The sequence below is a fragment of the Symphodus melops genome, assembly GCF_947650265.1.
Source record: "Symphodus melops genome assembly, chromosome: 12".
NCBI lineage: Eukaryota > Metazoa > Chordata > Actinopteri > Labriformes > Labridae > Symphodus > Symphodus melops.
The window spans coordinates 10894883-10922854 of NC_136702.1; the positions used below are offsets into that span (position 1 = coordinate 10894883).

Consider the following 27972-nt stretch of genomic DNA (forward strand, 5'->3'; position numbering starts at 1 on the left):
GAAAGCGCCCTTGGTCGCACTTGAATTTTCGCGAGAAAACAAATATTGTTTTATTTTTAATTATGAATTAGAAAACACATACATTTAACTTTTATTTACCGGTCACTGTTTCTTTTAGCAGAACGAGAACTGTGACAATGTCACTTCCGGTGCTCAGTCCCCGCCCTCTCTCTGTATGTAAACCGCGGATTTTTGAAAATAACGGCTGGTTCAGTACGCAAAACAAAACGAGTTTACCGAAAGGCTCCACGTTGAAACGTGAGTATATCGTCCACTTTTAGACGACCAAACTAATACAACGTGTATTGTAACGCGTTAAACTGTTATTATTTCAACGTTATCAATGCAAAGTTACGGTGAGGTAACTTAATGTTTCTCAGCTGGTGTTTGTGTTAGCTGTAACTGTTGCTAGTTGGAAATGATTGCATCCACCTAAGCCGTCAAGTGTTATCGAGTAGCTCCTCTGCCACACACATGAGCGTGTATGTAGGTGTGTTGACAGTAGAATCACAAAGTACATTTTAGAAGGTAATTTTGCACGGACTTCATGGGCTCTGTTGATGTGTCAATCGGGGGCGGGGCCTAACGTTCTGCGTCACACAATCTTGTGCGTAATAAAGAAATGTCCGCTTGTAGTTGTCATGGGGACGCATTCAGGTCATCTTGACACGTATTAGATAAACTTGCAGATAAATATCTATTAACATTTCCATTAGCTTTTTTAAATCACCTTTTTTTTCTTTCAACCTATGTCATATGAAAGCCAGTTCCATTTAAATGATTTAACAAAGGAAATATATTTACAGTGTTGATATACATATGATACAGGGTAACATGTATGTTCTGTCTGTTGTTTTTATCACAGATTGTCTGACATCCAAACGCCATGATGTCTATCACTGATCCAAACATGAGTCACAGATTCACCAGTGCAATGGAGGAGATCCACAACAAACAGCTCAAAACATATGGGGAGATAATTGATACAACGACAGAGCTGTGCCAGTCTCATCGACAGTTTGTGAAGTCTGCACTTGGTATGTTTGGGATACACCTGTTGCCTTGAAAACAAGTACTTTAACTACCGGTAATACATGTTGCTAAACAATCCATGAAGGAAATTGTTTAAAACACTATTAATTTGATTTCTTTTAAACACCCATCTGATATGCACACAGCTCTGTTCTAGATTGATATGAAGCATTAATAATAATATTCAGTGTATTAATACCTGTAGAGTTTCCAGATAGCATAGGCCCTTTATGAAAACTTGAATGAGTTTTTTGGTTAGACCATAAAACAAAAAAACATGTATCTTAAAACTCGGGTGCATTTGCAGTCTTATACGACACAACGTATAACTCTGCAAGAATATTTGGGGTAGGGGTCAGGCACTACATTTTTGAGACTATTGCATTTATTATGAGCTTTGATGTTTTTCCCTTCGGTAAAGATACGTGGTCGAAGAAATGCAAGGACGATGAGATGTTGTTTGAGACAATACAGACATTTAAAAAAGGTGAGTTGACATAAACTCAGCTGCAGCCCTGTGTTTTTATGTTTGAAGGATTGTTTGATAGTTACTGGAGTCTGCTGTAATTTGGTCTGTATGTTTTTGTTCCAGTGTTAAAATCGTTTTTTTGTTTTTTTTTAAATTGGCTGAATAATTGAGTTCTCTAACATACATTAAAACCCCTTTGAACAAAAGGTCATTGTGCAGGTCAATACCTTTTGTTGTTTTCATTAAAGCATACTTTGATTGATGTGAGAATTTCCTCGCCAGACTTGGATCATAAAAATGCAGCACTGAGAGAGAAACAACATGCCATTACTGAAGTGATCTCAGAGATTCAGCAAAAGGAGATGCATAAAGACGACCTTATCCAGAAGATAGAGAAACTTAAAGAAGAGCAAGCCAAGAGAAAAGAGCGTAAGTTAATATGTAAAAAAGACTTTAGTGGTGTACGGTAGATAATGTAACTTTATGCTCGAATGTAGCATGCCGTTTTTTATTTTGACCCCTCTCCTTTGTTTTCTATTTTCAGTAATCGAGTCACAAAATAAAGCAAACAAAGACAGACTGAAGAATCTGGGGAAAGCCAGACTGGTCTTTCAGGAACATTTGGGCATGGAGATACGAACGATCCTTGGCAAATCCCAATTGGTTAAAGGTAAGCTGAACAAAGTTTGGCGGTAGCAGTTTGTCTGAGGAAAGTCCTGACTGTGTAAACATGCACTCAACATTGACCAAACATGTTCATCTTACCCATAAAGGGGAAAAGTTGCAGTTTGTTTTCCGGAATATCAACCCTTCAGATCAGGACAGCGCCTATGTTGTAACAATGGGGATTCAAGCAGACGGATCCTACCAGAGTAAGTTCTATGTCTTCTATCAACTATGTAAAATATGATGCTATTCTTTTTATTGTTACAAATGTTGAGACCAACTATGAGCTGATCCTAGTCTCAAGTACGTTGCCTTTCCTTGTGCCATCGAGCTTGTATTGTAGTGCTAATACTATTTAAAGTATTGCTTTACAGAGTCATCATTTTTAATAATGATATACATTGTCCTGATATTGTAGATAGTCACTTTTAAATGTATAGTAATCCAAAACTAAGAGTCCTCAGTATCTGTTTGAATGACATGTCTTGGAAACAGTTTTTCCTCAATATTCAGCATAACTAACATTTGTGACCAGATTGAAATACTTCTTTCGATGTTTTCTTGGGGATTTGTTTCATGATATTTCATAACAGCTGTATTAATTTTACTTTGCAACATCAGCTATCAAGGGTTCTAGGATGTTTAACTTTGATATTTAACTGCGTTTTTATTTTCTACAGTTGTGTCGAGTGACCCTGCCCTCGAGGGTTTGTCAGTCTTGGAGAGTCGGCTTCAGGAGACCAATAACTTACCTGCATTCCTGGCAAACATCAGGAAGGCGTTTATTGCTCTGGCACGGTGCTAAGAGTGGAAGGTTGAGATGATAAAAAGCGAAGCAGGCAAGTTTTAACTGCTTATTTGCTCAATCGCAAAATCTGGACTTTTTAAACTTCATTAATACCTGTGTTAGTTAAATATATTTACACGTCTTGTTTTTTGGAGCAGTCTTGTCTTGAATTATATGGAAAACCTCTTATTTAACTTTGAACTCTGAAGCTTGGTTAGGGGGGCATGTTTTTTTTTGGGTGGGAATAGCAACATGATGACTTTCTTTTATTATTTGTAAAAATGTATAAAAGTGAACTAGATGAGCAATAAATGAAGCAACCAGTCATTCATCATAAAGGTAATAGTTCTCATTTGTTATTCACTTCAGAACTCATGAAGGGATTTGTGAAAAATACTCCAGGTTTATTGTCCTTGACTACATTTTGACATGTGTAAATCAAATTGAAATATTAGGATACATATTTAAAAAAATACTCACTCGAGTTGGTCTGTACACAATGAGGAATAAATAATGATTGAAAGCGATTTGGGTGTAAAAATGAACGTGCATTACGAATCCAAAATAACCTTAGACTGTGCAGTGATTTAGTTCAGTATGTTAGCAGAGGAAGAGTAAAACATGTCATTCATCAGTAAAACATTTTAGTATTTCTTCCGTATAAGGTCTGCAGTTTCTTCCATTGACGTTTTCCTGAAGAAACTGGGCCTTTTGATCCTGAGTGAGATATTTTTGTAGTGGACCAGTCAGCTCAATCAGGCGTCAGAGGATTTGATGCTGCTCAATATAGGCAGCTCTTCAACATACGTCGATGGGAAATATCCAGTCTTCCCGTTTAGTTTGCCAAACCACCAGCCATTCTCGTCCTTTCCATAAATGTCCAGTAGATCTTCTGTGAAACAATTAAAAATAAACATTGTTTCATGGGATTGGTAATTGAACCTCTACTGTCTTAGATAATCCACCGTGTAGTCACCGCTTACCTTCTTTTAGAGCCAGTTCATCGTCGTGTTCAGATGTGAAATCATACAGGGCCTTGCATTTTCCTAAACTGACCATCTCTGGAAGTATTTGACCTGTGAAATGTTGACATGTGTCCTTTTTTTGCTTCAAGACAAACTTCCTATTGTCATGATTGAAATAAATTGTTTGGGCATGTATTACCTTGTTCTTTGTCATCAGTGTGGGGAAGGGCTCCGTTAACAGGGCTGTCATACTCCACAGCTGCAGGTTCATGTGTCAGCGGTGTAGAGGTGTCTTGCACTGTGGCACTTGGTGAAGCCTCTGCTGACTGTTGTGTCACAAACTGAGCAGGTCCTTTGTAAATGATCGACGCTCTCAGTGACTGTCTGGATCTGAACGGCGTCCTCCTGAGTTTGACTGGGCGAGACAGTTGAACGACGCTGTGCTCACAGTCCTAAAACAGAACAAGTTTGTCATTTTAAAAAAATCACAAAATACTAAACGGTTTCTTTTTTCTTTTTCTGAGCAGGACATGTAAAGATTTTATGATGGAAAAAATAAATGACTAAATGTCATTAGAGAAACCTTTAAATGTCGAGGTAAGATTATACCAACATCAAAAACCCAAATAAGTGCTTCCACAAACAACAAATGAGTTAGCATCTGTGGTGGTAGATGCCCAAATAGATGCGGTAATATGATTTTTGACCTCTAAGAACTCATGCCTGTTGTAACTTAATGATGTAAAGCCCTTTGAGGTGAAAAAGCTTTTTTACAGGTGTATGCTTTTTGATATATTTACCTGTATACATCGTATGACATTTAAAGCCAGCGCCTTGTCAGTCGCATAATAAATGCCTTATAGAGGAGCCATAACAATGCAGATTTTTATTTGGAACAGATGGCAAATAATATTAAGTCTTAAAATCCCAGAAGATAATTCTATTATATTATCTATGTTATGTCAAGTACTGGTGATGTAAGATACCTGGCATCATCTGACTAGAAGTGTTGGTTATAACCGTGCGAGACCCCATAAATCCTGACTTACACCTCTGATATCTTTACACGTAACATTTTTATACAGAAAAAAAATTAGCTTTAACAATATTGGTATAACCAATACTGTTTCCTGCTCTGGTTGTAATCAGTGTATTTTTTTTAATGCTTTGGATACAAACGTCAATGAAACATGCCTTCATACTATTTTTCTTCTTGAGGCTTTTCTGTTTTGTCAACTCAAATCAGTGACACTGCTTCAGCACATACCTCATGTCCTAGAGATAGCAAACAATCGTACCTTATCTTTCCATTTCATTATGCTGTCTTTAAAGTGGTGAAAGGACCTGGGCGTCCCTTCTAATACACACAGCGATAAAGAGAGTTTGTAGCGTGTGGCCTCCAGGAGATCCAGTTTTAGAGTACTCTAAAGGAAACGAGAGAGAACGCCAAAGTGATTGAATTTATACTCAGTTCCACATAGATATCCATTTGTACAGAACATCATCTACCCACTTCACTCTGTACTCTCTGTTTACCTCGTCCAGCTGCTGCTCTGTGTCCTCAAGGTTCTTTTGGTTTGAAAAAGACGGATTTTCAGCGTATGTTTTTATCAGTTTTTCAATTCCTGCAAAGAAAAATGTCGAAGGTGACCAACTTTAATAACCTTGGATCAATTATGAAACAGTTCTACCAATTGGTATTTTTGTGTTGCCTTTTTCATATTATGTAGTGTTCTATTAACGCCTTGTTATTCATAGAGGAGAAATCCTTGAACTTGCCTTCACGGTCTTTCTGTGTTTTTCTGATACTGTCCTCCAGGCGTCGGAGTTTGAGTTTGATGGCCTCTTTTCTTCTGTCTTTATCCATCAGGGATTTGCTGTCCTCTTCCTGATTTAAACAGACACCATCGATAAACATCAGTAACTATGGTGATCTCTGTTAAAATCTACCATTGATGCACATAAGCCACAAGGCCATACATAATGTACATTCAGGAGCCATTAAATCCAGTCAGATCTTCAAAGCAGAACTGATAGTTTAAGAGTTGTAAGACAATAAACATAGACCAAAGCACACTAAACAAAGCGGCCTTCATTTCACACCCCGTCACAAAAATGACAAGAACATCTTTGTGTATGTGGCTTGAACTCCCCCATCAAACAGAAACCCCTTGCAGAGATGACTGTGTATGTCTTTGAATGGATGACTCATCGAGCGAGTCTGTGGCCTGCAGACAGGCTTCCCTCCAAAATGAAACACTCCCTGAGCAAATAGAATAAAATGCAGACTTACAAAATAATCCGCCATCAAAAACTCTGCTTTGCTATCCACATCTGTGATGTTGTTTTCCTCCACCAGGGTTTGTATGTCTTTATCCACGTCCACCCTTTGGACTGCGTGTTCGATCTGTCTCTGTCCCTAAAATGGGTAGAAGTGTATATTTATGTTCATGACATTTAGTGAAATCATAGATATGAGTGTACAAGAAGTCAGAATATCTTACGTGACTGAGGGTCTGCCCAAAGCTGGACATGTTGAGGTTGTATCTTTTCAAAATGTTGCAGAGGACTTCAATTCGCTGTTTCTCCAGCTCCTGTATGATCTGTGAAAAACAGAACTAGAATGTAATGTTGCGCAAGACCTTTAATGCTGAGTTCCCTGCCTTTTCAAATGCAAGCGCTAACGTTCATACAGGAACCAAAAGATCACGGGTTTGATCAAGCAGCAAACTAATAACTGCATTTCACAAAATAGCATGAATAAAGTTCGAGAATTCACATGATGGAATGAAGTCAATTGGTGCTCCAAAAGTGAATTCAGTGTTAGATCGCCTCAATGGATCATTTTCATCAACCAAAAGCACAATGGTTCAACTCTTATCATAAATGAGGTGTACTTGAGTAAAGACCTGTCCACTCACAAAAAACCTTTCTGGATAAGAGGACCGGCTCTGTAAATTAGAAAATGTTTTTTTTTCCCCACACCTGGTAGCAGTTTTTTAACGTGTTTTCCCACTTCAGTCTCATTTGATGACCCTCCATGTTGGTATTAAAGTACTCTTCATCTACCCGTGCCTGCATCTCTGCTGACTTTGTCAGCCTGTTCAGCATCTGTAAGTCAAACATGGAGGGTAAAAAATATTAATGGATTGGCAGCTTTTTCAGAATTCACTCAGGAAATAATGTAGTGGTAACAAGCAAGTACTTGATTGATTATACCTTTTGCTTTTCTTTTTCAGTGCAAATGTGTTTGTTGTTCTCGACAAAGTTGAACAGAGCCTCGTGTTCTCTTGTTAGTCCAAACAATTTCTTCTTCATCTGATTAAAAAAAGAGGACAAGCAGGATTCCACATGAATGTATTACTAGTGGAACAAAATCTAAAATGTAATCTGTGAGTAACCAGCATCTCACTTTGCCAAGGCGTCAGTTCATAAGCTGAACACTGCCCTCTGAATTAATGATGACATTTTATCAGACGTTTTTAAATATTTTCTGTGTATTTCAGTTTAACATCTTAATTTATCCCCTGTAAAAGCTGCTATAAGTGTTAGAGCCTGACTGATTAATCGCCAGCCGATAATTTTGGACAATACTAGCACATCCAGTGACTCCATAGATACTTCATTGATCCCGAGGGAAATTCAACTATTGTATCAGCTAACTTATCAGTGAACTTCGTTAAAAAATTGTCATTCTTTACCTTGAGTTGCTCACTCCAATTAGCAGTAACAAGTTTCCCATTTCTCTCAATGGCGTTGTCGAGCTATCAAAGTGCAGAAAATGTTAGCGACACATTGAGATTTTAACCGCATTTACAAAACAACATGTCTAACGTTTCATACAGGCCTCTTCCTCTTATTCTGCTCGTCTAGGACTTGTCGTATTTCCAGAATTGCTTCCTGCTGAAATGCATTTCCTAATGATCTGAAATGAGGACACACCATATTTAGTTTGCATTCTAAACATTTGTTTAATATATGAACTTAATGTATGAACATGCAGGTCTGTTGAACTGAGGTTTAGAACTACCTGTGGGCGTCAGCTCTTGAGTACATCTCATCTGACACATGACACCAGGCACTGTAGGTGGAACTGAGAGGGGGAGCCAGCATGAAAAGGTTAGAGCTGTTGACTTACGAGTCTAACAACTGCCAATGTTTACATCAAGTCTAACCTGCTGTGTTCATGTTACTTCCCTTGTTATCACTATTTCTGTGTGCTACTTTGGCAGTTTGTCCACAGGAATAGATGAATATGCAGTGTGAACTCTCGTGGGAATTCAGTAGGCAGTTTTTGGGTCTACGACGTGGATACTATCTTCCTGGTTATAGGCGATACAACATGGATCGCATGCATGCTTTCAGGAAATGAATTGTATTTTACCACCTATAAAACTCTCCGAAATTAAACGTAAAACGCCACTTCTTGTGCACCTCCAAACCCAAAACAAACGAGCATGGATTAATTTAATCAATTTTAATTCTAGAATTAAAGCCCCTTCTAAAATTGCTCCTTTTGTAAACAAAAAAAATGTAACAAATTTCTGCCTTATTATAAAACCTTTCCCCCTCTATTTCCATAATATGTAAGCGTCTTTATTGCTTTATCTTACTTAGTATACTGTAGGCCCATTACTTTATTTCCTGTTTGTACTGTAGCCTATGCTATTTTAATGTTTTTCTTTTACTTTTGTGATTTAGTTTTTGTTTTGCCTCACTGTATATGTGCATTACTCTGAATAAAGCTAAAAAAAACCCTTTTTTAAAAAAAAAGAAAAAACCAAAACGAGTAGCCTATAGATGCGGCTGGTTCGGTTAAAGCAAACGACGCAATTTCCAGACTGAATGAATCAAACGAAGAAAGCACAAATATCTGCATACTGCGCACAGTTACTGAATAGTAGGAACTGACAGCTTGTGTAGGCTCTTGTGTTCGGACGCACCCCCGTTTATACGCAAAACGGATAAAAGATAAAGGTACTAAAAACATAAGCTTACTCTTACTTATTCGACATTTCTTTGGAGGTCCTTATGAGCTTGCCTGCAAGTTTTTGTAGTCCTTTGGCATATGTAAGTTCCAGCTCAGCCCTAAAAATGAACATGATGTGGCGAGAGACAATAACTAAGTCAAGCAATAACTCGTGTCGCCTTTAAAATGCATTCTGAAGGCTGTGACTGTATGGAGCCTACCTTTGCTGGAAAACGGTCATGAGTTCTTTGCAGAAGTACTCCCCAGATTTTGAAAATCGTTTCACATTTTGATAAAGTTCGTTATACTGAAGACAAAGCATGAGGTCTTATGAAGTACAGTTCAAACCATACAGTGTCTGTGACAGTCTTAATATTAAAATAAAGAACATATTCAATCTGATTTTCTACCTCAGTGCTTTTAGAAAAAACATACTCACAGAGCAGGTGCTGATAGGATCCTTCATCTTAAGACTGTGGCAGTTTGTTGACTTTGGACCTGGAACTTTGACCACCCTCCTCCCATAGTCACTCATGCGGAAATCACCTGAGTGTATGTCCGTGCACTATTGAAAGAAACTTTCCATTTGAGACTACAAAAAAACTCAAGTGGCATTGCAAAACAGCCTGCCAAAGATCAAAGAAAGTCTGCAAAACAACAATGACCTTTTAATACCTACATTTGTCATCTGGTATTGGTCAAATGTCCAACACTGAAAATGAAGAAACTAAGTTGATACCAATATCTGATAAGCCCGCCCCCAATTTATAACTGATGCATTAAAGTACTAGATTCATTTCCTGTCTACAGGTGAGGTAAGTATCAGGCTCTTCAGCAGCTAAATCTTCTGCATTATTAACTAATTGCAAGTGGGAACTGTTTGGAACTTGTGCCTTTTTTCCATCTGCTCCGCTGCAGCTGAAATTGAGATTACTAGTGGTGAGGAAACATTAAAGGGAGACTTAGTATTTGTTATTTTATTCAACAAATACAACCCAGTCTTAATGGTGGGAGCATTGTTGGTGCTATTTTCTTTGATTTAAAAAAAAAAAAAAAAAAAGAAGGCTTTTAACACTGTTAATCATAATGTTCTTAAATCCTGATTCTCAAATTTGAATTGATCAAGTAATGCATTGACATGAATAGTCATATTTAAGAAAACACTGCACAACAATCAATGACACATGGTCTGCTTCAGTTAATTGTAACATATGAGTTCTGCAGGGATTGATCTTTGGACCAATTTATTTTTAGTTTGTGCCCTGCCCTGATTTGCCCATACCTGGACAGCTGCATGACACAGTTTTGTTTTTAGTTACACCCATGCTTAAACCAGAGAGCAATGTGCTTGCTAACGCTCCATAGTATCAAAGTATAAGGTTTGTTTGTCAGTTTTATTAGGTTAACTCACTTTTGTCCTTGAATTTGATCATTAGAGTTCCCATAAAGATGCAGCTCTCTCAAGAGGGAGTTGTGGCCCAATGCAATAGGACATAAAAGGTTTAACCTAAAAGAACAAATGGCAGAATATAACAAGAAATTACATCCCAAAACTAACCATTGCTGTTTGGAACAAACACATCCAAGTGTTGTACGTGGAAAAGGCCTTTGACTGACCTTATACAAGTATAACATATCGGCAGAATAACTCTGAATGTTTCTTTATAGGCCAATTTTGTTTCTTAATTACATTTATGAATTATTACCACGGCATGTTTATTAGCATTATTAGCACAATGTAAATAAACTAAATATACCAAGACATTTGAGCAATCGTCATGTTTTTATTGAATAATTCAAACTCATGTCCGCCTTGTAAGAGGACAAATGACCTTTTAATGAAACGCCTTCCAGAAATGTAACAGAATACTTAACAAAATGCTTTGATGGGGAATACAGCATGAAGCCATATCTGATGCACACGTAATACTGTTTTTGACATCTCATATACAGTTTGAGTGGAGAATGAATTTAAAAATGTGAGTAAACTTTGCACATTTGGACATTTCTTTGGGGGTGTAGCATAAAAGTAAACCCAGGTTTTCAGCATTTAGCTAATATTTCTCATCATGGTGTGGGGAAAGACAAAAACAGCTGTTGATGATGATGACTTTATCTTAAACCCTGACATCAAAGTAGAATTAACTACCATCTGCAAACACGTCAATAAAAAATAAATAACATAAAATGACATGAACAGAAGAAAAAACTCACCCCCAGTATGCCAGACTACTATATGTTAAAGTAGCATGCTTACACTATAAAATGAAACGCTTTCATTCATTGACTAAAACAGAGTTGTTTGTACCAATAAGAGTGCTTTGATATTTCACTGAGTGCAGTTTGATGCAAATACATAGATGAAGAGAATAAATTGCGCAAAGAAATTAGTAAAAAAAAAAAAAATGCTTTCACATGAATCTCAAGAACTTCCAGTAGCTGACAGGTGATGTTCATGTCAAAACATATACACACGCACACACACACACACACACACGCACTCACGCAAACACTCAGAAATATGGATGGTGTCTTTAGCATGGCTCCAGTGTTCTGATATATGTTCGGTCAGTGTTCTTCGGGATACAGGGCTCCTGTTAGGTAACCGTTAGTCCCATGATTTTTGTTGGTCCCATGATTTTTGTTGGTCCCATTGGTCGTGCTGCTGTGATGTTTCTGATTGGGTGGGGGGTTGTCGTCCTCGTCGGAGCTGGACTCTATGTCACTGCGGTCATCTTTAGACACCTGCAGAAGTGCGAGGAATGGTTGCAGATTACATTTTTCTCATTCACATTCTTATCTATGACCTAATCTGCGGCAGCCATGTGTGCTGATGCTACAAATGGGCTTTTGCGTATCAATCCAGGGGGGGTTCTGCACAATCAATATACAGCAACATGCAGTACATGTATGTGTAAATTTGAAAGATGGATAAAACAAATTTTTTTGACTCCAGCTAATGATTGTCTCTCATTACTCTTTCATCTTGCAACTACGTTTTTTTTGTGATAAAGGCTCATTGCAATTCCCAATTGTCCAAAACTGCAGAGATTCAACAATATCAGTCAACCAGTACCAAAACCTCAGGTTTTAAAATAGTGAATAATTTATTTTAATTTATAGGCTAAATTCCACAATGTGTGTGTTTTAAATGTCCTACACAAGAGCAACATATGCAAATTATCTGCAGGCAAAGGATCTCTAAAGTGATTTACACTCAGGGGGACATAATCTTTCACAATTTTTGGTAATCAATCCAACAGCTTTTACTCATAGGATCAAATGTCACCCTAAGACTCTCATTAAAGAAACACAAAGAAATATGGACTTATTTTCCCCTTTGGGACAACTTACATGTAATGGATTCCATTTTCCCACCTTGGAGGTTGCAGGTTAGGGAAGGAAATTGGACGGAAAAACGAAAAAGTACATTAAAAACATTACAAAGCACTTATTTATGTTATATCAGCAGAACATCCTATCATGCAAGAACAGCTATTATTTGCAGAATTTTTTTCAGAAAGACTTTAAAAAGGCGCAGAGTGCAGTGACTCACTTTTCCTCTAGAGATGGCTCGGCATGCTGTTTTCACTATTAGGTAGGACCAGAAGGAGTGAAGGAGCTGCAGCAGGATCAAAAGCAAGTTGAAGACCCACCAGGATGGGTAGGGCCCAACAATGTCCCAACTCTCGAACAAGGTTGTATTTAAAATCCTAGAGTAGAAACAAAGGAGGTGGCAGATCATGAGCGAGGCAATTTTCATTGAAAAATAAATAAGAAGTAAAAGTCCCCTGTCTTAAATGCACTGAGAAGTAGGTAGAAAAGGCCAAACAGAAGACAGAGATCCAGGTCCCGCTCTTTGTCTTTTAATAATATGTTTGTAGCAAAAACATAAGAATGTTTCTTGAATACAGTCTTTTGTTTATAGTTCTATTTATGTAAAGCTATAAATTTCACAGTAATTAAAATTACTGACAGAGAAAAAGCCAAGCTAGATTTACATCACATGAAGGATCAGTGTTAAATTTATCCCAGAGCCAATTCTTGCAAAAGTCTGTCTGCGAATCATCCTCCAGATACTGAAGCCATGGCAACAGCTTTACAGTTATGACAACTATACAATGTCTGTGGTGGGGGCTGAAATGTAATGCAGGATCATTGTATCACAGTGTGGAAACAAAAGGCAGACAACTTTGTGGTCTCTAAATTCTGCACAGATAAATGTAAAATCAGTTTGTATTTAAAAAGACGCTTCCTTTTAAAGCAGCACTGGCTATATGAAACAATAAACTTGAGTCAGGATGCCCCGAAATAGATTTTTTTTGGCTGACTCAGAGGATGGTATCTAAAAGAAGAGCAGACAACTGCAGCTACCTGACTTGGAAACTAAACCATGTCTCTCTTCACTGGGGAAAGGTAACACTGCTCATGCTGACTACAAGATGCCCACTTGTGCTAGTGCACACGACTAGAATGGATTTGTGGTGACTGCAAATATCATCAGAACAGCGCACTATAATTGTCATTCACCAGCCACTGTAATTTGACTTTTAGATGTCTGGGTAAAACAAAGCTGCAAGAAATGAAATGAAATATTTAAACCTGGTGCAGCCATTAGGATGGATTGACAACAAATGGAAAAGCTGAATGAAAGAAACATCATTTAAAATGGAAAAAAAGGAACACCCAAACACGATAAAGCATGCTCATGAGTATAAACCTCTTAAATGTTTCAGCAATCAGGTGAAACATCTTTCAATAATAAAAGTGAAAGCCATAATTATCTTTTTTTTTTCCATGTGTTTGTCTGTCTTTGAGCGATGAACGCTGCTGTATCCATAGTAACTATTACTTAGCAACAAAATACAGATATGTTGCTGAACCTCTCACTCAGTAATAAATCAAAAAGAACAGAAATCTTCATGATGCTGACATGCACTTTCAGGAATGGTCTGCCAAAATCAGGTACTAGAATTTCCTCGGCAGTTTAAAAAAAAAAAATGTTGTTACTGTACTATATGCAAATGAGAAACTAACGTTACCCCTATTAAGCCAGCCTTTAATATTATGCAAAGTATGGTGCAAAGAGAAAAGAATAAGACTCACCAGATAGGGTAAAATCCCAGCCTGGAACTTATGAAGAGAATTGCAAACATTGCAAAAAGGAGGTTGCACAGTATCTGACATTTGGCATAGTTGGCCATTTTGGCAGCCTTTGAAGGAAAAAAAAACAACAACTCTAAAAATGTCAATCTTGTAAACAAACACTTTAAACATTTCTTTACGCTTTAAAAGACTCATTTTTTTAGCACTGTTAAGGGTACCAGTTCAATCCGTATTCCTATCCCTAAAGGGTAAGTTAAAGAAGCTTTTTCTTTATAATACATTCTGACACGAATGATTACTGCACTGCACTTTCATTTGAATAATAATGTATGGCTCAGTATGTGCTCCACCCACACACTCAACCATCTCTGCCACCGCACAGCCATCTGTCCATCAACAGCCTTTAATTGTCTCACCTCTATCAGCACGTCAGCTGCATCATGGAGACACATGACCAGGGTCCCCACTCGTGCCATGTTGTTCACGTAGGAAAAGGTGATGAGAGAGATGGTTGCCACGTGATGTAGGAACATGAGCAGGAAATCCTAAAGGACACAGTTGCCAAGGAAACATGAAAAAACTAAACAGAGTACGGTAAGAACTGCCCTGTGGCTACTTAAGTCAATGCATCAAGCAGTGCATCTAGTACAGTATAAAAAGTGATCAAGTGAAGAGGCATGCCTGCCGTGTGCACATTTAAATGCTATGTGTGTGTGTGGGGATGCAAAACAATTTTAAAGGTTTCTTCTTACTTACATGAACTGAATCTGTAACAATGTTGCTTGTTTGCAAAACTAGAACAGGAAGCACTGCATTGTTTGACTTTTTTTTACCTTGAAATGTCCTTCGTCTCGGTTAAAATCTGCACATCATTATTGTGTGTGTCTTTGAAAAACAGACGGTTCGTCGTGTGACAGCGTGATTTTTCAAAGCTATTTAAAAGATGAGGAAGTGACAATGAGTAATCCTTGGATAATCAAACACACTTAACAAGTACCCCCTCAGTGTCCCAGCATGCTGCTGAAATTGTGCGTTTGAAAAAAAATTTGAATCTCCTTGTACATGTAGTTATGTTTGATGTTTTGTCACGTGATCCTGTTTTTGTCTGAAAATGCAATTTAGCTATTTCAAAATGTTTAAATGTCTTGGGTTGGGAACTCTTTAACTCTTGCTTTGAAATATACAGTGTAAGATCAGATGAAGTATTTTGCACTCACCATGCACTAACGTTCGGTCTTTGTGATATAGCGATGACAAAAGTCCTTTACCTGCTCCTTTGTAACAGAATAAGGAGTAACGTCTTTTATCTGCTTTTTGTAAAGCGTCTCGAGATTACTTTTGTTATGAATTTTGCAACAGCGGAAGTACAACATTCCACTCTGAAATGTAGTGGACTGCAGGTTTAAAGTTTAAAGTAGCATAGAATCCAAACATCTTTAAGTGAAGTACAAATTTGAACTTAAGTTTAGTATTTTGGATGCTCTTAGATATATTTCATAGATTAACATGTGCAAAAAGGGTTATTAATTAAGGGTCTATTTATCACCTGAAATCAAAACTAAGCAAAAAGGAGGTTCACTTAAGTATGAGTATAAGAGTATAAGTATAAGCTTTGAAAAGTCCAGAAGTGATTAACAGCTTAGACATGTTGCATGGGGAAGCATTTCTCAAGTAAATCTACTGTCGTCCTTCAGCTCAAAGCAGCCAGAAACAGTCCAACGAAGTGACAGAAAGAGGAGGAGAATGAGGAGTAATGGAGTGGTGATGCAAGACACAGAATGAAAGCAGGCAAAGAGTGTGCGGGGAGAACATACTGGAATTGGCAGGGGATGCAGAGGACCTCCTCAGTGTAGTGCTGTGCATGAAAAAACTGAAAGGAGAAACAAAAAACAGACAACATGCCAACAGTCAACAAAGAGATGACAGAGTGAAGGCATACACAGCATGGCATTATGGGAGGCTGCTGTGAGTGTACTGTGTGGTGGAGAAGGGAAGAGCTGGGGATGGGCTGGAGACAGGAGTGAGGTCATGGCTGCAAAGCATGCGAATGAATTCAAAATCAACAAAAAGTGTAGCAAATTTGATGACCAAAAATAAAGGAAAGAAAGTGGGTTGAAGTTGGCCCAATAAGATTTGTTGCCGTTACTAAACCTCAGTTCATAAGAAACACTCAGTAAATGGGACATTTGAAACTTCATATAAAGTGATTCTGGTTTGTAATGATAAAAGTGATGTTAATGAGCTGCAGCACCTTGAAGACAGTAGAGTTGAATTTGCAGGAATGGATATCAGTGACCCAACATGACTGGGCCTAGGCTTCAATCTGTGATTATCGTAAGTATCGAAAATACAACTAAGACAGATAATTAAAGTACATTACTTTTCTGGGTAAAGTACAAAACAAAAAGGTTCATATGATCAAACAAAAAGCTAGTGAAGTAAATACAAACTTTGATGGTATATCCAACATCTAAAACTACATATAAGATTTAAAGAAATCCTTTTTTTTAACCTGTAAACTTGTTTCGTTGTATATTGTATCACAAACATCAGAAAGTTTCCATGAAGATGGAAGCGAAATGTTCAGAGACAAAACATTACTGAGTCATTGTGACAGTAATAAAAAACCCAGATGTACAATGTCCTAAACTAATCCAAATGGTTTTGCCTGATTGTAGTTTTAACAATCATTCCTCTCATTAAAGATGATTGAGGTATTCCTTCATGTCATTCTTACCTTCCTCCTGATGTCTGTGAATTGGGAAAAGAGCAAGGACAGGTAGAAAGACAGTTCCAGTATGTAGTAATAATGGATGTCCACAGTCAGCGGCTGCATGAATATAAAAACCCAACAAAGTTAAAATGGTAGTTTGTAAAATCAAAGTTTTTTTCCATGTTCATTGAGTATGTGTGAGAACAAGACTTGTACCTGGTAAGGATAGTTGTACCAGCACTCTTTAGTGTTCCAAAGCCATGGAGTCTGCAGGAAATGGAAAGAGCAACTTAAAAAAGGAACCCATGGAAATCAAGTCAACTTAACTGCATTTTAAAATATATCAAAGAGTGTGACTGAAACTAGGTTAATTAAGCAAGCATCTACTGTGGTAACGCAGTCTAGAAGTCAGTCAGACTTTTTATTGTTCTTTGTCTGAAAAAGTTTCATACATGTAATTGAATAGAAAATGTAATAAAGATAAGATAGTTGCAATTATGGGCATTAAACCTTTCAATAAAACCGAGAAGGAGCTTGTTCCATTAACGTCAAAATCAATCTATTGCTCCGCTGTTCCCACAGACACAGCTGGAACTCAGCATTTCCTTGTCATTTAAGATCTGACACATGAATATCAATGTGACCACTCTAAAATGAACAATTCCCTTAATGGATTCTGAATAAAATCAGAGTGGTTACTAAAATACTGACTGAATATTATAAGAGACACTGTTAGGAGGCATACTTTCACATAAAATGAAACCAAAGGGGATTTATCCTCATTTCAGTAATGATATAATGGCATCAGGCTGGTGAGTGGGATGGTAACTGTGTAACAAAATAATGTGTTATGAACAAAAATAGTGACCCATCACAGTAACTAAGTTTACGTCTCCTGCACTCTTCTCTAGACCTGCTGCTTTATTAATAAACCCCACAGAGACTGGAGCCTGCAGCCAGGACTGCCAAGGAATGAACTATTTTCACAATCTGCTTTGTCATGCAACCTTGTGAGATGTGTTCTACTCTGCAATCTAAATGAACGGTCTGCGGAATATCTAAATTAATTCATGTATGAAACTTGATTTATCAACTTATTCCAGCCACAAACTTCAGTAATATGTTAGAGCTGTGAGCTCTAACATATTACCCTAACATACATACAACTCTGAGCTAGAGTGTTGTTGGGATGTCAAACTTTCTTAACACAAGGTGATGTTTTCATTGAGCTCTTTTAAAGATTCAAATAACCTATGTCCCCTGAACTTTTGTCAGAGGGCGCACATTCTGATATAATAATAATAATTCTCAAGCTACTTTAAATTGTAGCATTATCTGAGAAGTAAAGTTGTCACTTCATATACAAGGTAAAATGCTGAATGAACTGAATATTTGTTTTTGCTTACAGAATGTAACCTGCTCAAGCCCAGCTGTGTTGGGAAGGAGAAGTGTTTTTCACTTTGTTTGAGCCTAATTTTAACTAACTAGTGTCAGGGCCTCCATCTCTCTAATCTATGGCTGGTTCACAGTGTTAGCTAACTATTGGTGTGTTTAGGTCCCCTGAACATGTGTTTCTAGTTGTAAAAAGAAAATATTTTGGTAATACTCCCATCCAATCCCAGCAGTGTCTCAAAACTATATAAAACACCATTAACGGAAAAAGGTCACATGGATAGGCCAGTAGGAAAAGTAAGGCACATTAGCTTAAGCTTCAGGTGCTTATTTTAGTACCGTAGCATGCAGTGTTGATAACTCAAAGCACCACATACTTTGTTTAAAATGTATCGCACAATTAATGGAAAGTATTGTTTAGCATTGGGATGGGTTTTATTTGTCAGCCTTGTCTCCCTTTCCTTGAAAGCTTCTTGTAAGATCCATTATTAATGAATACATTTTGTACTATGCTCTACAACAATCCTGCTTTATAAATGTAGTCTCCAGCACTAGAACATTCATTTGACTATCCAGTCTCATGACTAGGCACACACATATTCAGAAAACCACAGGATTTTCATGCTAGACATGCTGTGAAAAAATAGATTCAGTCCGAAGAGACTCATACAAACTTACATTCATACGAGCAGCTCCAACATTAATGTTGATGCTCATTTGTGTGCCAGCAGAACTTACCTTTTTAAGGAAGCGTACCCCATATGTGAATATGTATAGATAGAATGTAAATCTCCACCTGAAAGACATAAAAGAAGAAAACATTTTAATTTGTAAATAATAGAAAGTATAGAGGAAAAAGCATTCATTACTTGTGGAATATTATCTTTAGGTAATAGGTTCATGACCATGACAAAATCTACAATTAACAGAGGGGATGTTAAGTACAATGGAAAGTATATATGTATATGTCTCTACCTTGCAGCTGTCAGTAGAAAAGACAGCAGTCCTTAGCTGTGCAATTATTTCTAATTAGCCTTTTTATCTTTCTCATTTCTGATTTATCCCAAGGCTATGTGATTGCAATTTTTGAGTAATGAGATAGTTAGAAAAAAAAAAGAGAGAAGCAAGATCTACTGAAACCAAATTGAGAGTTGTACAGCTGCAGCACACCCGAGTCTTAATGAATGCAACTTTGTCTATACAATCCGTTTCATAAGTTCACTGTGTCACACTGTGGTTCCTGTAAAAGCTGTTATCAGTTATCTAAAGTTAAGTGTGCGTAAGGCCCTCGAGAGTCCTGAAAAAAAGTAAAATCATTGACTTGTCATCGGTGAAGTCCGCTATACTCACACTCTCCAGAAAACAGAATAAGACAGTCTTTTTATAACCCTGCACATAATAGAAAGTAACTTCACAGGGAAGGGGAGAGTGATCATGAGGTCTGAGCTTAAAGGCAAAGAAGGGACTGCCTTAGCTGACATAGTAGTGATCAAAGCTTTGCTGTGTAGGGAGATGTGCATTTATATACCATCAGAAACTGAGGGGAAGGATTTAGGACTGGCCAAATAACAAGCTGCCTTTCAGCAAAACTCTGAAGTTGCATCAGACGAAACTGTTGCTGTAAAAGGTAATTTATTTGCAGGGCGAGAGACAGAGAGACGCCCTTCTGTTGGTTATTAAGTTGTCACAACGTTTCACAAATTTGAAAGCAATAAGGTTTTTTTTTTCCCCGTGGAGCATATATTGAAAGAGATGTCAGTATCTGAAAACAGTGTAATACACCAGAAAGTAAACAAAACATACAATAAATTAAACACTGTTTGACGTCTGTCATATGAGAAAAAAAAAACTGAAAATGAAACAGGAAAGTATAGACTGTGAAAAAAGTGCTACAGCATCATGTAAAGCGAATTTTAGCATACTTTTAAAGGTTGCGCTGTGTCTTTGTTCCAACTGACCTCAAGTACATTTTGACGGTCACCACCCCAGGACATAATATGACACCAACAAAAGAAAACAGGATAAATCACTGTCATAACTGAGACCAAGTCGCTCCTTGTGAATGTTGAAGATAGTTATTAATACTTTCATGAACAAAGGAACATTGCTTTCATGGCAACACATGGCCTGTGGAAGACATCATTTACCGCCTTTTGTGTTTGATCATAGTATTTCAAAACCAAATGAAATGGACGAGTCTACCTGGCACACAAAGACTGTTGCATGGCAACTGGTTCGTCAAGCCTGCAGGAGTCTTTTTCAAGTGCTGTTGAATCGCTGCTATATATGTACCATCACAATGACTCACAACTGCTTGTGAATAGTCTCTTTATTCCTAAGTCAGGCACAGATGGGTTTTTGTGTCAGCATGAGTTACCTTTTTTCAGTGATGGTAATGAATGTGGTACCAAGGCTTAAATGTTATTAAGTTAATTATCACTGAGTTGCTGTTTATTTGCTACACATGATGCAGCAGCAATTACGCTTTATCCTAATTAGTGCTGGGAAGTAATTATTGATTTACAGAATTCCATTTTCCATGATGAACTTGTCCTTCAGAAAAACTTAATCTACTATATGGATTATATGACACAAGGACAAAGCATAAGTGACATTGCTACATTAGATAAGGAAACAGCCTATGAGAGGGCCACGTTTTAAACTTTGTCACACACACTCTTTAACAGCACTCGATGCATGAGCATCAGCGACTGCATTCATCTGACTATCCAGTCCTGAAGCGCCGCGCCATTTTTACTCTGACGCCCCTTTTCTATTTCCCTCTCTGTCGGCCGCGTAAATGGACAGAGAATGGGCCTTACATGGCAATGACACTTGTTTTTTCACTCATCAGAGATTTGAAGCTCATCTTACAAAGGGGAGATAGCGGTGCATTGATAATGTCCACATCCATGATTGAAATGTTTCTGTCAACACCGAAACACCTCTGTGTTGAGATCTGAGTCGGCTGCTCGTGAAAAGAAAGCACCTCACCGGATGTTATTCTCTTTGCATGGGGGCGATACTGAAATGTACAGAGCACAGAATTGAATATTTAGCGCATGCAGTGTGGACAGTGAGCGTCCGTTTCTGTGCAACAGAATGCAACATATAACGCTCAACCCCATTTCCTTTAATGTTGGGACGTTGTGTAAAATGTAAAGTACAACAGAATGATGCTGAGTCGACCCCTCGTGGGACAAGCGGTTTAGATAATGGATGGATAACAATATCACTGAGAGATTCCGAGAATCTGTGGAAATCTCTGTAAGCAGGGGTTAAAGGTCAAAAACGTTTATCAGGTGGCTGTGACGTTTAGGCCCTCAGACAGCTCTGAATTAAAAATGTTTGGACATCACTGCTCAGGAACACTTCCATTAATCATTGTCATGTGAACAAAACTCATAACTACATTCACAAATACTAGCTGAAACTTAACCTTGCAGAACGCAAACTGTATATAAGCCAGACCCAGAAAGCCTACTGCCATCTCTGGGTTCAACTCAAGCAAAGTGGAAAACTCTCCTGACTTCTGTTGAGCCTGAATTTTAAATTCTCTTTGTAAATTCTTGATGCTACATTCACTGTGCTTAATGTCTTGAAGTAATCACATTCTGTGTTGTTTGGGGGTTGTAGTTGTTCATGTACATGTGAGTATGACTGTCTGCATCATTCGTTATGAATATGGCTTAAACCGCCTCTCATAACAGCCGTCTTTTTTACATTAGCTTGATTATAAGTGATTCATTCATGATTCAAATCTAATGAGACAGGGTTTTTAACTGTTACAGATCCCAAATTTAATCACATGTATCTGTTAAGACAAAGCATAGCCCCGGGGAGAAAAGAATTCGTAGGAGGGCAACTTTGATTTGATCCAAAGCTCAGTAATGAGACCGTCTTTATTCTGAGAGTCACACCGGGCTTTGGGGAAAATATTAAAAAGCAGGTCATGCTGGCCCATTTAATTCCACTCTGTCACTTCTCCAGGTGGGGAGTGTGAGCACCAGCTGGTTGCGACTGTTTGCATTGAGATGGCTCAACATAATAATTAGTTATAAAGCATCAGCTTTGATCAAAATTCTGTTGTGTAAAAGCCTTGAAACGTTCCCTGTATGCTATTAAAACAGGAATAACACCTTAATGGCTCTTCAGGATGTAATAGCTGTCCCTTCCACCTTTGTGAATTTCTCTAATTTGGTTTAAAGTAGATTGCTAAATGAAAAGGCTTTGTAACAACCAGTTATTTCAATGTGTTGAACAAGCTAAACTGTATTTATCCAATCCTCTCATAAGACCAGATGTCAATGTTTCTTCTCACAGCTGTCCTATTAGCATATGCTGAGCACAACCATGCTCATTATTGATTTTGTGGGGTCTGCAGAGCGGCATCGAGGGAGTTGTGTTGATTGAAAGGTATGAAAATCATACACCTTCAGATTGCTTCCAGGAAGAGCAATAATCAGAGTTTTTGTAGTCTCACTTGTTATTAATAGAATGTTTCCATTGAGCTAAAATAACTCTTACAAAAAAAAAAAAAAAACAGATTTTAAGATCATGCATTGATTTGTGATACGAATATTAACAGACGATAGTGTTAGTGTTCATTTTCCCGAAAAACAAAATGTCCCTGTTTTTTAGCTGAAGTGTAAATGTAATGGTCATCACTCAAAATATGTCAACAAATTCAAAAGAAAATATGAGGAAATAATTGTATATGCTTTGTTTTTCATGAGTAGACCAGAAGAGTGAAAACTCTCATGTCTGTACAACAAATGTGCGTATATAGCTAAAAACTGGTAACCTCTCAAATCTGCATAATGTGCCTTTATAATCACCACTCAAGTGAAATGCAAAAACATGAAATGATGTTTGTGAACAGTTGTGAGGTAGACTATAACTTGACCTGGCACAGTGACTCCCTGAGGTCTAAACCACTTGCATGGCATGAAAATATAAGATATACTGTGTTAAGCTCTTGGAAGGTACATTTTGTGGTTTTTGACCGGGCTATGCTCATCCTCTCCTTGTCAAGTCTTTGTGTGACACTATGTTACTCAGCTAATGGTGGCAGCATAAACTGTATAAAAATCATTCAGCCTAAAGTCAGTGGGTTGTAGCCTATTTTAGAGCTTCCTGTGTAACTCTTAGCTATAAATAGACTAAGAATAAAGAGTAAGGACTCACTTTTAAACCATTTAAACACAACTCCTCATGTTAAATAAGACAGATCCTACAACACAACACATAGCAACTATGGCTTGTAACATGCAACAGACATGCCCTCTCTTTATGTTTGTGTGGATTGTATTAATGTAGCTATGATCATTTCTTTATTCTCACTGAAAGCAGAGAGGAAACCGGACAGTGGGAGATGAGATCAGACAACAGAAGCTATTGAGGACATCAAAGCATGCTCCCCTCCTCAGTCAGCTATAACAGCTGCTGAGAGGAAGGACTCTCTGGTGAAACTACAAACAAAAATTGCTCATCCTAATTTGTCTTTCAGTCTCATAATGAGGCGATTAAAAAAAAAAAAAAAGAGGCTTGTATTAAATTTTCACAACACAATAATTTCTACCTCTCGTTTAAAACAGTTCTCCATTCATCACATGATAACCCATCATTTGCCATTGATTATTGCTATGAGTGTGAAAAAGCTTTCCAAGAAAAAAAATGCTGAATATTTCATTTTCTATTTAAAAAATAATCAATTACAGATCCTGGAGGTTTCTTGCTTAATGAATTAACACTCAAACATTTTAGACTGAATTCTTTTGCAGCATGTTTTAGAAAAACTGAAGCAAACACAATAGCTGGTAAACAGACTGCATGCAGTCTTCATTATTTTCAGACTAAATGTGTCTGCTACATACTGCCTGTGTGCATAATGAAAAGAATAGACAACAGATCAGCCGTCCTGACAACAGGGAGACAAAGAATGCTATCAGTCTGCAACAGCTGTGCACGAGGGCCTAATTAGAGCACAATCGCTGCTGGAAGGTCTGAAGCCGGCCCCATTTGGAGAATTGCACCGTAAGCAACTGACACAGACAACCTGGCCAAACTGTTGCAAAGCCCAGTGTTGTCTGCAGTTTTTCTGCATGCAGATCACAGCTTCGATATAGTTAAACAGAAAAAAGACAGCTTTACTGAAAATCGTTTCAGCATAAACTAAATCCATTCTTGCGTTTAAAAATGTTTTTTTCTTTTTCAGTTTCGTCTCTTAAGGTTGTAACAGGGGTCCAGTGGTCTAATTGTCCAGCCGTGTTGTCTTGAGTGAACAGCAGCCTTGGGCGGATTAGGCTATGTGAGGCTTCCTGTGTCTCAGACTGCCAGATTGGCTCCACTGGTGTCAGACATGACTCTACTCTGACAGCCACGCTCGCTTGTTGGCCTTTAACATCACACTGCTAAGTACTACAATCTCCCTGATGGCAAACGCTCCTCTGCAGTTTAGCCAGTTCTCTATTACAGTCTTGAGTGGGCTTGTTGTGTTCGCACCAGATCTCATTGACTAATATCACACAGCGGCGCTCATGTTGCAGTGTTTATAAGCCATGTATGATATGAAATTAACCAAACATGAAGTAGCATCAAAGTGAATAGCACTTTGAACTGAAAGATTCTATAGATTCATTTGTAAGACAGACAATAATTGATGATATTTGAATTATTTATTGATCATTTTAGTCATTTTTCAGATTGTATTTGGTAGTTTGTCAAACTTGAGTCTTTTCTTCTCTTCTTCTAATTTTGTCAGTAACATTATAAACTAAATACAGTTGGGTTTGGACTGTTAATTAGTCACAAAAAACATTCATCCAACAACAATGTATATTTTTTTCCTCTGTAAAAAAGATTAGCTTTGCTTTGATTACTGTTTGTGTAACAGTCCTTAATTCTGGCCCCTGTTCACATTCATTTTGCAATGGGACCAATTTAAATTCAAATCTAAAATATAGTGCTACAAATTTGTATTTGAAGTTCAGCGATGACACGATGTCTGCAGGGTTTTCAAGAAAATAGCTTCTGAATATTGTACTCTAAGATTTGAAGTATTATTTTGCACATTTTCTCTGTTTATGGACATTTCTGAATCTAAATGGTAAATAACTAATCCAAAATATTTACAGCACATAAATTAATGATGAATATTATATTTTACCGATATAGCCTTTAAAAAATAGCTTTCACATTACTTCCACCATGCACCCATAACTAAACCTGTTTTTGTAATTGTGCACATCAATCTTTATTACCAACAATCAAATACTCCAAACAACAATATCGTAGTAATGATCCCTGTGATTAATAACCTGCCTCTGGCAAGTTAAAAGCATGTGTTTGTTCTTTCACCTATTTAAATATTATTCAAAACAGGGAGAAATGATTCGCAGCAGAGTTAGGTGTGCTGTATGGTGTGGTGTTGTAGCTGTTTTGACTTACATGCTTTCACAGAATCGGGCGAGAGTGCTCGGCTTCTCCTGGTTTCGGCGTTGTCTGAACCAGCGCTGGATGGTCCTCACGTCCCAGTCCAGCTGCTTGGACAGGCCCTCCAACCTCTTCTCATCTGGATGCTGGCAAGATGAAAAAATAAACACTTTAAATGTCGGAAGCAGCTCCATTGTGTTAGAAATGTCATGAGATGAAGCAAAATGTTAAAAATATGAGAAAAGACAAACGCATGCAGCACCTTAGTAATAGCAGTGAAAACCTTCTCCAGGATAGCATTGGGCTGTGCTTTCTGTGGCCCGTTGGCTTGGATCTTCAGGCCCATGGCACATGGTCTGGCAATAAACCTGGAATTGAAATATCATGAAACACTTAAATCATTACAGACACATTATTACTGGCACTGGCCAATCAAACACCAGAAAGAACATTAATTCCTTGCAGGTGCTTGGTAACAGATTTCTTTACCTGGATATGTGAAGTTGCTTTTTTAAATAAATTCTTATTCTTCAACATGTTATGATCGCGAGTGGTACTTCAAATGCCATCTTGAGTAAATTAGACTTTGGGTTTAAAGAATGACAACAAGGTATGGATATGTTTGGACAAGTGATATAATTAGGCTATTGTTTTTGGATAATTTGACAAATGGCATTGTACCACTTCACCGTTATGTTTTCTTGCTCAAACTGAACAAAAATGTTTCCATTTAATATTGAATATTTTTGCAAGCAGTCTAAATTATAGGTTTATAACAATCCAATTTTACAAGTAATAATGTCAAAACTATAGGAAATACATGTATGCAATAATATATGCCTTATAGATTAATCACATGCTGAGTTCTTTATCTTCCTTTTCAAACACTGAAAATGACTACAGGGTCCAGTGGGCTGATTTAAGGCCTCAATCACAAGACACTTAATACACACATGACAAGCATTTTAGACCATCTTGATCAAAAACATGCACACATCAGCAACATTAACATCAACATTCATGCCATGACTGGAGCAGCACAGTTAAAACAAGAGGATTAGAAAAAGAAGCTTGTTTAAGCAGAAATTCAAGTTTGATCATGGAGAAGTGTAGCTGGATTTAGGCAGGTAGGGCAACTTGACTGCAATGTGAGAGCACTGACAGATACATCATATACAGACAGAGCAATGCTGCAGGCCTGCAGAAAGAAGGATGATCAACCCCGGTGATTTGTGGGCTAACCCGATAAGATGCCATTGTTTAGGTAACAGGCTGACGAACATGGACAGCGCGGCGTGCTGCATCACTCACAGGAACACTTCATCGACATAACAAGCCGAACCACAGCCACCTGGATCACTGCGTGCGCTTTAAACCCACCTTTCGAATACAAGCCGGACCATAAAGATGCAGAATGCTAAAGGACACGCTAGATAGAGATCCTCGGCTTGCGGGAACGTAGCCTCATCTGTGTTTTTTAAGTCTGCCCAGGTTACATTATGGGGGAGCCAGAACCTCTCGTTCCAAAACCACGCTAAAATACCGGCCATCTCCCTGCTGTAGGCACTGAGACAGGGTCGGAAGAGAAATCAATGGCCCCGCTGTATCCTGGAGGTCTCGCAAAGGCGATCTGAGCCTGCAGACTCGGCTGACGATGAGATATCCGTGCGAAATCTCCGTCCGTCCGTTTCCCCTCGGCTATTCCAGTGTAGGGAAGTAGACTCAATCAGCTCCTCTGCGACTGATTGGTGCGTTGAAATGTCATACAATACAGTCAGTGCACGTTATACCGGCGACACCACGGCGTAACCAAGGTAAACCACTTTATGCATCCCACCTTAACACCCGCATGTAAACAAACAGATTCATATTTCTTTCATTTTCATTTTTTTTTTTTTGAAGGATGTTTGGGTTTTTTCTTTGTTTATGTCGTTTGCTCTGCATCTCTTGCGGTTATTTTGGAGTTTTTAGGTTTTTTTTACATTTAACCTGCCTTCCAAGTGAGATGTCATGTTCATTATATTAATGCCAAACTCAAATGTAAAATATTTATATTAAAAAAGTGATATTTAAGAGCAGTTTATGACAAAACGTAGGCAACGGGCTCCTGTGCCTCATGCCGGGTTAACTGCGCCCCCTACTGACAGCAAAGATCAGGTTATATCAGTAAATGCAAGCCTGACCTTGCTAATAAAACATTTCATAAATTAATTATGAAGTTACAAAGTGTTCTTATTTTTAAGGCATACAGATTACAAACTTAATATATATATATATAGTTTACTATTATTTATGTTTATAGTATATATTTGTTATAATACAAAAATACAATGAACAATACATTAACATGTTACCAGTAAACTATTATAATAGTTAAACTCAATATTTTCCTATATATCCTGCAACAGGGTACTCTAGGCCTAATTAAGGTTTTCAGTA

At 37.8% G+C, this 27972-nt stretch overlaps 3 protein-coding genes across 3 annotated transcripts; 1 reads left to right on the forward strand and 2 right to left on the reverse strand.

Moving 5' to 3' along the window:
- The first annotated feature begins 3 nt into the window (after nucleotides 1-3).
- spc25 (SPC25 component of NDC80 kinetochore complex) lies at nucleotides 4-3350 on the forward strand. Its single transcript, XM_079357447.1, has 7 exons — nucleotides 4-258; nucleotides 866-1037; nucleotides 1454-1519; nucleotides 1784-1930; nucleotides 2046-2171; nucleotides 2275-2373; nucleotides 2848-3350. The coding sequence occupies exons 2-7, from the start codon at nucleotides 887-889 to the stop codon at nucleotides 2970-2972; spliced, it is 714 nt and encodes a 237-aa protein (XP_079213573.1). The 5' UTR covers nucleotides 4-258; nucleotides 866-886; the 3' UTR covers nucleotides 2973-3350.
- On the reverse strand, nucleotides 3338-9423 carry nostrin (nitric oxide synthase trafficking; the record flags this gene model as incomplete). The annotated part of the gene is made up of 16 exons (XM_079357448.1): nucleotides 3338-3846; nucleotides 3938-4030; nucleotides 4119-4371; nucleotides 5218-5343; nucleotides 5456-5544; nucleotides 5699-5807; nucleotides 6213-6338; nucleotides 6424-6522; nucleotides 6905-7030; nucleotides 7139-7237; nucleotides 7621-7683; nucleotides 7763-7844; nucleotides 7950-8012; nucleotides 8924-9007; nucleotides 9110-9195; nucleotides 9328-9423. The coding sequence occupies 16 exons, from the start codon at nucleotides 9421-9423 to the stop codon at nucleotides 3710-3712; spliced, it is 1731 nt and encodes a 576-aa protein (XP_079213574.1). The 3' UTR covers nucleotides 3338-3709.
- Nucleotides 9424-10652: 1229 nt separating this feature from the next.
- Nucleotides 10653-27369, reverse strand: cers6 (ceramide synthase 6). Its single transcript, XM_079357871.1, has 11 exons — nucleotides 26914-27369; nucleotides 25796-25901; nucleotides 25549-25679; nucleotides 18838-18895; nucleotides 16924-16974; nucleotides 16732-16824; nucleotides 14411-14539; nucleotides 13995-14101; nucleotides 12445-12601; nucleotides 12243-12266; nucleotides 10653-11633 (listed from the first exon to the last, which is right to left on the reverse strand). The coding sequence occupies exons 1-11, from the start codon at nucleotides 27081-27083 to the stop codon at nucleotides 11457-11459; spliced, it is 1203 nt and encodes a 400-aa protein (XP_079213997.1). The 5' UTR covers nucleotides 27084-27369; the 3' UTR covers nucleotides 10653-11456.
- Nucleotides 27370-27972: the final 603 nt, after the last annotated feature.